Raw genomic sequence first — 11535 nt, 5'->3', positions numbered from 1 at the left:
TTTCGGTGCCTCTTTGCATTGCTCTCTCTCTCTCTCTCAAATTTGCTATTATTTTTTTTTTCATTTCTCAGTTATTTGATATTTTTCCATAATAACATTTTTAGTATTGGTAGATCATACATTGGGCTTGAATTATAGAATTTAAATAGTTAACTTACAAGAGGGGTAAATAATTCTAGGATTTAGGTATATTTTTTAAACAGTATTTGTGTCTTTTAAGTTAAGGCAGCCAAGTTGAACAGAAGATTAGAGTTTCAGTTCCAGTGAAATAGTACGTACCTTCATCCATTACTTGCAAAGTACTACTAGGAGAAGAATTGGATTCGTCTTTCATGGGAGATGCAATTTGGAAGATAGTTTAAAGTCGGAGATGAGATATTGAAGAAAACCAAATAGATTTAAACAGTCAACATCAATCTATTTGGTTTCCTCCAATTCTCACATACAATTTCAACACATATAACTCAAACTCATATATATCAATTATACATTTAAAAATGATAGTCCAAAGTCGGAGATAGGATATTGGAGGAAACCAAACAGATTTGAACTAGCAACGTCAATAAATCTCTTGGATTTCCTTCAATTCTCACATACGAATCGAACACACGCATAGCAAATATAAATTTGAAGTTCAAGAGTAAGTGGTAGGTGAGAGGTTGGAGGAAACTGAGCCGTATTTACAAGGGATAAAGAGAGCCTCTAATCAAGAGGTTTAGTTTTCTTCAACTCTGACTTAAGAGACCTCTCTTTTCACTGCAAGGCTTTTGAAGGGTAGACAGGTATTTATAAACTTTTGGCACATAAGAAAGCACAGAGTTCTCATTTAGAGTTGGGTGGTTGGAACCGAATTGCATGCTGTTAAGTGGTTTGTATAGTACAAAGTACATACACTCTCTCCCACGAGTAATTATTTTATTTTTCAAGAATTTCATATTAATTGTGTCTTCAACCAATAGCAATAAATTAATAACAAAGAGATGTTAGACAAGTTATAATATTTCATTGATTGAACACATAAACACATAATCTTCCTTCATTGATTAGACACATAAACACTTGATAATTTCTTCCACCCTCTACTTGTTTGACCAAGTAGCCTGGTTTTTTTAAATGGGGAAGTAGGCCATTAATTGCACCATTTCAAAGGGTTATTTATTTTTTAACATTACAAAGATAATTTTCAAAATGGGAGTAGGACATTAATTTTTGAAGAGATTATAAAAAAAAAATAATCTTAGCATTTATAATCTTTATAATAAAATAAATTTTAAATTTTGAATTATATTAATTTAAACATAATATTTTAATTTATTTTTAAATTAAATCATTTGTTTATTTTTATTAAGTAAAATTAACTAGAAAAATATATTTTAATCATTATATTTCAAGAAAAATAATATTTTAAATATTTTATGTATATTTACATTGAATTTAATAATTAAAATATCATTTTTCAATCAATTTTACTTAACAGGAATAGATAAATAATTTTTCAATCTAAATCAAAATATTAAAATTTAAATTGATAAAATTAAAATTTTAAGATTTATTTTATTATAAAGGTCAAACTCTTAAAGTTTTTTTTTTTTTTTTTGGATAAGATGCACTAATTTTTAGATTTAATGAAAGTCTAGCCATCAATCCCTCTACTCTTAGTCTTTGGATTAACTACACTAATAGTCTCTATAGTTTGAGACTTGTATCACTTTGGTCCTTGACTTTTCAATTATAAAACATTTGATCCTGAATTTTGAATCTTGTTCCAAATAAAGACAATTGAAAATATCATTAGATTTTTTAAGGGTAAAATCGTCAATTTGATAAAATATAAACTAATTTGACAAAAATAAATGTCAAAAAAATATTTTTAATTTTTTAAAAATTATTTTTATCCACCAATGATAAAATTATGTAAAATTAATAAAAATTACATGATCAATTTTTTAAAATTAATTTTACATGATTCATCATCCAAACACATAATAAAAATTAATTTGGTAAAAAAAAAAAATATCTAAAAAATTTATCAATTTTACATAATTTTATTTTTGATGAGTAGAAATAATTTTAAAAATTCAAAAATATTTGTTTGACATTTATTTTTGTCAAATTAGTTTATATTTTATCAAATTGACAATTTTATCCTTAAAAAATCTAATGATATCTTCGATTGTCCTTATTTGAAACAAGATTCAAAATTCAGAATCAAATATGCCACAATTGAAAAGTCAGAGACCAAAGTAACACAAACCCCAAACTATAAAAACTATTTGTGTAATTTGCCCTAGTCCTTTTAAGGAGTCTAAAAAAGAGGCAAAAAGGAATGATTGAGTTTTTGGAAAGTTGTTATTTTATTAGACTGTTTTAATTTTTAACTATTTTAGTAGGTTAAAATTTTTGTGTTTGCAAAGATGATTATTTTTTTTATTTTTTGTAATTGGATGTAATATTTGTAAGAAAAAAAAAATAATTATAGATTTGATGTGATATTTTATTTTATTAACTACTTTAGCTTATTTTACCTTTTTATGAATTTTAGTAAAAAAAAAAAAAAAGGTAAAATTCAACTTGCCAAACACCCCCTATACATCACCTGAACAATAATTATAGCCCCACGACGAAATGGTTTTCCCCTCATAATACTTCATTTGCTTCACCAACCAAAAAATAACACTGGATAGATATCAATCCCCCGGGAAGCCCAGCATGCACAGCAGAGAAGAAAGCAGCTCTCGCGGCAGTCAGTTAACTACAAGCTAAGCTAAAGTGTTTTTTGTATATAAAAAGGGATCTGAAATAACTGAAAAACTATAATTCAAAGAGTTTCTTTGACACTGCCATGAACAAAACTTTGAAAGCTAATGGAAAGCCAGACATGATAGTTCAGCTGTCCTCCTATTCCTCATCACTGCCTTCGTCGTCATCATCTTCCTCATCATCATCGCCTTTTTCCTAGGAGTCACAAATTTGGAATAGAAATGAGCTCAAATATATGACAAATTTTTTGATTGGCCTCACCAGGAAATGTCACTTGATCAGATGCAATTGGCTAACAATATATACACACAAACCATCCATTAATTGATTTATAAATGATATATATGATATCAAGATATCATGGCGTGCAAAAAAAAAGGTAAGAAATTTGGGAGGCAGTGACCATTATTGTTTCGTGTTGTAGTGTTGGCAAAATTCGTAATTGTTACACAACAATGAAGTTAGTGATGGTTGCAGTGGATAAGGGATAGTCATACCTATCTGCTGAATAAGATCTCAAGGGAGACGGAAAGAAAGAGTTGCATACAAATAGTTAATAATGTTATAATGTTATGGATCGTAATATGGTTTCATTGAACTTACCTCATCCTCCTCGTCTCCATCAGAATCATCCTCATCAGCTTCCTACAGCAGTAAAGTTGCAAAGTTCCAATAAGCCCAAATGAAAGGCAGAAAGGAAATATTAATTTGAGACAAAAGTAAAACACAAGGAGAAAAAAGATTACATTGTTGAAATATTTGAGAGGATTGGGCCACAAGTCCTCCTTAATTATCTCCGCCACCTGCAATTTCAAAGCAAAAGGTAAAAAGTTAAATGAAAAGAAAGAAGACAAAAGCAAGATTTTAAGTATTTTCTCCAATTTAATCCAAAAGTATCAATCAAGACTGGATGTCACAGAAGGATGAAATAACACAGGAAAAAATTATTAAACATGACATCAACTCATCAGTAATTGCCATAAAGCCATGCACCTTCAGACTACTAATCAATAAAATTGAAATATATGTATATAATAGCAGCATGTTGAATAAAAAAAATTTACCTCATCATGAAGCCCCTCAACAATATCTTTTGGTTGAGTCTCACTAAACCACCTAAAGAAGCTGCATTGATACGAGGACATTGAATGAGTAGGTAAGCATAATACTACAGCCCAAAACATAAAAATGAAATTGTCTATTTACTATCAATGAAATCATTGTAAAAGTCCAACCATATTAAGAAGAGCTAGAGATCAAAAGTAGGATGGCATAAATATGCATATTGAATTGTGCACAGTAAAGATTTTTGACAACCCTATCATACCTCACAAACTACTTGCACAACTGAGGTTATACAAAAAAGATTTCACAATCTTCCAGCCTGTGGAGGCAACAGTGAGATTTATGGTTTATTCAGGTAGAGGAAGAATTGGAGGAAGGAAACGGAAGGAAAGAAAGGGGGAGGCATTGACAGAGTTCCCATCACTTGGTAGGTGGTACAAAGGAATGCGGGAAGGAAAGGAAGAAGAGAGGGATGGAAAGAGGGAGGGGGGACACTTCCCCTCCACATTCTCAAAATCCCCTCCACCTAAAAAAAGTGACCAGAAAGTAAGATGGAAAAGGCAGAAACCTTTTCTCTTACATTTTTTGCTTTTCAAACAACACGTTTAATGGAGAGAATATTATGTAAAATCAAGCAACATTGTTCCTTGATTCTTCCTTTCCTTCAGGCTCAAACCAAGCAAAAGAAGGAAAGACAACTTTATTTCCTATGATAGTAGCTCTATGTACCCTTCTAACTTTTCGTACTTTGTACCAAACTTTACAAAACTAACACCAAGGTACCGATAATGCTTACATATGATTTAAATGACAATACATCCACAGAAGCACATTTTGGTTGCATCTTTTTTTGTTTTGTTTTGATTTTTTAATTTTGTAGTCATAGATGATGAGGTATTGTATTGCGGCGAAAAAGAATTTACAGCATTTATGCTATACACATCAACCAAATTTAGGAAGTTTGTGGCCTCAAGACGACAAAAGGGAACTAGATCATGGAAGATAAAATATTTGTTTTAAGTTTAAGATAATTTCTCATCACTTATTTATTAGCAACAAATTTCAAGCAAAAGGACGCCCATTAAATGGGCAAAACATAACAACCAGATCTCCCTTCTCAAGAAAGATAACAATGTTCTGAATAGGAAAAATTGGATATAAACAAATCAACATAAATGCAACACGATAAAACTATGTAGCTTCAAACATTCGTCTCTTGAATCTTGAGTTAACAAAATCTGTAACATTTAACAAATAACAAATGAAAAAAGAATGAGGATGCAAATGTTTTTATGACAATATGGGGGAAGCAACACATATCACATACAAAAAATTCAATTATCTTAACTATGAAAGTGCCAGTTTACTGGTCAACCCTAGGGCCAGACAGCCAACAAGCAACAAAAAAAGTAAATTTAGTGCTAAAAATATCTAAACCTTGCCTAATGCACCTTAATGGTAATAATTGAACAAACAAACCATGCTTAAACCCCAAATCTTTTATTCAATGTCTAGGGGCAATTTTGGATACATCTTCACATGGGAAAAACTAATTGAATCATCAAAAGAAACATGGAGTAAAATCTAATTTTTAGTCAATAAATGGAAATCTAGAAAATAAATAAATAAATAAATACTCAAACAATGGTCAAAGACGGAAATCTAAAAAGCAAACCTCTAACAATGGTGCAAGGCTAAGTAATGACCAGACTTAAATTAACTTGGGGTGAAACAGAAATGCAAAGTAACGGTCAACTGAAATATCAAATATATGTGGGTCTCTTGCAAGTTTTGGAACTACTAAGACTTGCACCTAAAATAAAGTTCAACAACCTTTTATTGTGTTTGTTTCCAAAAACACAAAAAATAAAAATTGAGAAAGCAATACCAAAACTCTCTCGCAATGTACTGTTATGACTGTCTATACCTCAAATTTGTATATCATATCCACAATCTGTGATAATGCTTGTAGCAATGTAGACAACTGATCATTCCTTCAAGAAAGGAGGTCTTGCCTTACTTGCCCAAATTTGAGGCATCTAGCATAACATTTTTTAGCTACTGCTACAAAATTAGCTTTAGCAAAGAAGACAAAAATAAGTGAGAAAAGATACCTCTCATCAGAAGGCGGCCTTTTGTTTCCTTTCTTCTCATGATTAACTCCATTAGCAGCACCCTTCACATGTTGAAGCTCATTCTTAATAATATATGAAAATAATTAAATATAAAAGAAGATATGGAGGGTGCTTACCATGCCTTCCTTCCACTTGATGTTTGAGCCAGTTATCTTCGTTGTTCCCTCGTCCAAGAATGTAAAGGTTTTCATCAGCTTTGAATCTTCAAAATAAGGATTAGGTTTGAAGTTCTAGAAGTTTGAAACATGCAAAAGAGTTAATGAGAACTCAACAAAAGATCGATTGTAAGTGTGTAGGCGAATTATCTATTGGAAGTACCTACAGAAATGGAATAATGAACAACTCTTTTATGAAAGCCTAACCCAACTAAACAGGATGAGAGGAAGAAAAACTTACAAATGTGATGGAGTATCCTAACTTCAGGTCTTTAAAATCCTCCACATCAAGAGAATCTAGATACTTGAAAATCTAAGTCAAGTGAGAAAATGTGAGATTATTGAAATGTTCATTCCAATCCAATAATGTCCGGGAGAAGTTGAGGATATCATCCTCATGTATTGATAAGGCCGTTTGGCAAAGCTTTTAAATTTGGTTATTTAGATTATAGCTTTGAAAAAAGATGGTGTAAAGTATTTGGCATAGCTTATTGCATTCAACGTAATATAGCTTAATCAACATGTTTTTAGCAACACACACACACACACACACACACACACACACACACACACACAAAACTATGATTTTCTTAACCGCCCAGGGGTACTTTTCCAGCTTAACTTTTTTACCTTTTGGACACTAGACAAAAAGGCCTCTTAATATTTTTATAATTGGGTGTACCTCTTTTTTAAAAAAAATAAGTGAGCTCTAAATATAGAGCTCTAATTTGAGCTCTAATGATGTGTCAAAGCAAAAAAAAAAAAGAAAAAAAAAAACAAGGTAGAAACATCACATCAGGGTGGGACCCACCTTCTCATTAGAGCTATTAGAGCTCCTATATTAGAGCTCTAAAGCATTTTTGTTTGGACATTATACTTCAAAAAACTACTTTTTGGATTATTTGCAAAACACTGTCAGCTTTTTCCCATATTATCCAAAAGGTTGCACCAAACACTTTTACAACTTATTTAAAGCATTTTGAGCCGATAACAAAAAAGCCATCATCTTAAAAGCTAACTTTCAAGTTTTGCCAAACGAGGACAATATCATATCCCAATAATTCAAATAACAAAATAAAAATATAGTAAATTAATGTTGAATAAATAAATAAAGGAAATGTTGTAGGCTTAAATGATTCATTATATCAAAATAAATGTTCAAATTGATCTTTTTCCGTATCACGTGCCAAACCTTTGAGTCTTCCTCGCTCAAAAGATCACCAAGTGCAGGATGACTCAAGAACTGCACAGAACAATAATGCAGAAGTAATTAAAACTGTGGAAAAAGTAAAAATCAGTGAACTTAATAAATACACTTAGTAAGCATGAATAGAAAGGCCGTTGGTTACTTACAGCAGTCAACCAAAAGTCAGGAATAGATTTGATGATCTCATTTCGTTTAACATAGACGGGCCTGCGAATCTCATTATACTTCTGCTCAACCGCCAAAACTTTCTCGCTGGCTTCTTCATTAACCTGTTGGATACCGATGCAATAATTGAGTTTCATTTGATAGAGGTAATGGTCGATAGAAAAATCATAAATGATAACAGATTATGCATCCAAAAGAAGACTGTCCAACCACTGATAGTAATTAACATCAACAAGAATAGCTCTTCATGTTCTATTAGACTAGTCTGATATATGCATGTCCAGAGATGTGTATATAAGATGGTTAATGGCATACCATCTTGAACTTTTCGTTGAAGTCCTACAACTCATCGAGTCAGACAATGAATTCAAGGAAGATGCAATCAATTTCATCCTGATAGCTTTTGAAGCATAACTTCAATTTCTTTCCAACATGGACGAAGCATAGCTATTGAAGCACAAGTTTTTCAAATTTGTTCTATTACTCCTTTAATTTATGAGCCATAAATAAGGATAGGAAGAAAAGAAAGGCATGTTTGTGTTTTTATCCTGTATGAAAAATGGCCTTCTAGGTTTTTAAAAATTCTTTTATTGACCCCGAGTATTCTTACAATGTATACTGCATGAGCCCAAATTATTTCACTAGTTACGTAATAGCATCAATTCTATTGATTTGACATGTAAATGACATTCATTTTTTTATTATAAAAATCATAGATATAGATTTTTTATTTATATAAATTATATTTACCAATAAAATTCCTCAAAATGACAGTCTAATAAATTATACACTTGGGAGCCTAATTATATAGCACAAAAATTGTATGAAATAATTAAGATAACTATTAAGAAATAACTGACATAGATTTATTGATTTTTCTTACTATTTTTTCATAATGCTTATATAAATAATTATCTTTTTTCCAAAAAATAAGTAAAATTTATGACTGACTTCCTTGCTTTCCATGGTCCACAAGGTTCTGAAAAGCGGTTGCGGTCGCCGTAACGGTGGCGGTGACGCGGTTGCGGTTGCGGGGTGTAAAGACCGTAGTGTAACGGTTGCGGTAACCGGAACCGTGAATTTTTTTATTTTTTGCACAATTTGAAAAAAATTTACCGATACGCATATTTTTTTCCCATGATCATATTTATTGGGTTAAAAATAAATATTGATCAATTTTTGTAAATTTTTAAGTATGATGTAATATATTTCATATTTTTAAATCACTATAAACTGAGTTTTTTACATTTTATTTTAATAATTAATGACTTTATATTATACAAAAAATCAATCACCAACTTATATATAAGATAAATAATGACAAAAGTAAAAGAATAAATAAGAGCCTAAATATATATATATATATATATTTTAACCAAGTCAAATAGATAATGACCACACTTATTATTGTTATTATTTTCAAACAATATATAGATAGACCCACACAAACAAAATGGTTTAGTGATAGCAGCTGAATAGAATAGCATAGGTCTTACAGTTTCAACAAATCAATAACATGTTCTTCAGCTTCCCTCTTCTCTCTCTATCTCTTACTCCTCCATTTTCTCTCTTTATCTTCTCTCTTCTCTCTATCCCTCTTCCCCCATTTTCAACTTTTTTTTTGTATTTTTTCGGAAGAAACAGTTTGGAACCGTTACGTAACGGTGCGTAACAGGCCGTTACGGCTGTTACGGCACTGTTACGACCGCTACGGCAGCCGCTATGGCTGACACACCTGTGAATCTCAATCACACTGCAAAAGCGGCCGTAACGGGTGGCGGTAACCGCCAAAACCGTTACGTAACGGCGTTACGTAACGGTTGAGGCCGCTTTTTAAAACCTTGATGGTCCACCACCACCACCACCACCACCACCACCTTCGAAACCTTAGTTTCTTCCCCTAGATTTATTTAATAGGAATACAGAGAAGGATAACAATTGTTGTAGTCAAAGAGTTAAAAGTTAAAATATTACTATGAAACAATTCAAAATTTTCATTTTTCATTTATAGGTTCAAAAACAAAATTGGTGCAAATTCAACCAACTAATTTTTCTTTTCCAACTAAATGTTGCCATAGGTGTGGATTAAATTGGGATTTGATGTGTGCACTTGCTACATTGGCTTCATTACCAAATAATGGCACTCAATAATGGGTAAATATGGTTATGGCTGGCCAATAGGTAAATCATTCATATTCGATATTATTGATAATCATAATCCTCTTGCTACTTGATTACAATAGTGTAGTTGAAGTGGGTGTAACAAAATTATGCAAAATGAAGATTAGATATAGAGATGCACAAGAAAGGAAAAGGCCATTAATGTGGGCACTTTTGTTTACCATGTATCATATAACGAATTGAACTACGCCTGATGTGGGTTCATTTTATTTGAAAATGGTTTACATTTAGTAAAGTTCACTCCAAGTATTAAGCATGCACTTGACGTAACTAGTTGAAAATTTTCCACTACAGTGAGCAAGATTTGCATACATGTTAGCTTCTTTCCATTGTCCATACATAAGGACACAAAAAACATGTTGTGACTGGATCCCATATCTTGTGTCTTGCCGACACTAAGGATTGGGTTGATATGACAAGTTGACAACCATAGGTAAACGAAAAAACAATGGGCCAAGAGTAAAAACAAAATAACACTTTTCTTCACATCACAACCCACAAGTGGCGGAAGAGAATCTAAAGATAGTAGACAATTAAATTATAATTACAGGCCCTTTATCCATTCAAACACTTGAGTTGAGTTAATTATGCAACAATATTTGAACCCCAACCCATTAGCTCACAAGACCACGTCTTTATTGAAACCCTAAACACCCCAATGTCTTGAGTAGTTGTTAACTTGTCATTCACTCGAAATGGTGATCCCACTCTTAACATAAGAATCAAAGAGCATACCGTGAAACCACCTAGGCAATAGGCTTGACCCCTTTCACACACACAACAACCTGAGCCTATGCATTACCATTCATGTTGACATTGGCAACTCATGGATTGCAACTAATAGTTTTACACACAATATGAACATAAAAGCCAAAAAAAAAAAAAAAGGAGATTCACACAATGGTTAACATGCATCCCAAGAAAACAAAAGAACAAAGAAATAGTTAGTCAATTAAATTAGAAGGGAAACTAAAAGACTATAAAATCAGGAGGAGTCCTTGAATTTATTAAAAATAGTCCGAGGGTTACAATAAACGCAAACCATCCTAGTTGCACTGCAAAACATACCATGAAATGCAGAATCAATGCCTAACAAAAAAAGGGGGCTACTAAAAAAAAAAAGACCACAAATTCACGCAATGCTAGTACAATGCATAAACATGAGAAAACCTCCAATCCAATGAGAGTAATAACATTCAAAACAAATCTTTATTCTACATCAGATGAAAAAGAACCAAGCAGACAAGTCGGGAATTGAAGCGAACCTTCTCGAGCTGGTCTTGGACCTCTTGCAACTTTTCGATGGAGAGAACGAGTTCAGTGTCAATGTGATCGGAATCTTCGACCTCGGTTCTGTCGGAGACCTTCGATTTCTTGCCACGGTCAGCTACCATCGTTGGTGTGGCTTAAAACCTAGCTCTGCGTCACTATATCAATGTATATGGAGGTGAGGAAGACAGGTGTGTTTGTAGTGGGACACACAGAGAGAGAGAGAGAGAGAGAGAGAGAGAGAGAGAGAGATTTGGACCCGAAGGACAGCAAACACAACACTGTTGGCTGAGACCAGGGTGGTTTGGCTACTCCTACTACTACCGCCTAACTTATGGGAGGCTCTATTTGCACACCGCTTTCTCTATCAAGACAAACCATTTCTAAAGGCACATCAAAAATAATTTATAAAAGTAAATATTTTTTTCATCACACATCACAAATTTATATAATTACTCTTACTCACACACCCACCCGCAACAATATACACACAAAATTCCATATTTGCCCCCACACAGCCACACACCCCACACCCACGATATTCATCTCCCCCTCCATTCTCTATTCACACCGGTGAACACCATTGCTGAAAGCACTC

At 32.6% G+C, this 11535-nt stretch overlaps 1 protein-coding gene across 3 annotated transcripts; it reads right to left on the bottom strand.

The window, feature by feature from the left end:
- Positions 1–2610: 2610 nt before the first annotated feature.
- On the bottom strand, positions 2611–11318 carry LOC114282086 (NAP1-related protein 2). 3 transcript variants are annotated; one of them, XM_082867547.1, is made up of 10 exons: positions 10934–11318; positions 7469–7591; positions 7308–7358; positions 6357–6428; positions 6077–6190; positions 5940–6001; positions 3825–3885; positions 3507–3563; positions 3364–3405; positions 2611–2955 (listed from the first exon to the last, which is right to left on the bottom strand). In XM_082867547.1, the coding sequence occupies exons 1-10, from the start codon at positions 11060–11062 to the stop codon at positions 2899–2901; spliced, it is 768 nt and encodes a 255-aa protein (XP_082723673.1). In that variant the 5' UTR covers positions 11063–11318; the 3' UTR covers positions 2611–2898. The 3 variants fall into 3 exon arrangements, with proteins under 3 accessions (XP_082723673.1, XP_082723674.1, XP_082723675.1); XM_082867548.1 differs by having other exon boundaries at positions 6077–6112; XM_082867549.1 differs by lacking the exon at positions 7469–7591 and having other exon boundaries at positions 10934–11203.
- Between the last annotated feature and the right edge of the window lie 217 nt (positions 11319–11535).

The sequence above is a fragment of the Camellia sinensis genome, chromosome 4 (assembly GCF_055761805.1).
Source record: "Camellia sinensis isolate YWXY chromosome 4, ASM5576180v1, whole genome shotgun sequence".
Classification (NCBI taxonomy): domain Eukaryota; kingdom Viridiplantae; phylum Streptophyta; class Magnoliopsida; order Ericales; family Theaceae; genus Camellia; species Camellia sinensis.
Note: the sequence above shows the minus strand (reverse complement) of the source record. Positions and strands in the feature narration are given on the sequence as shown.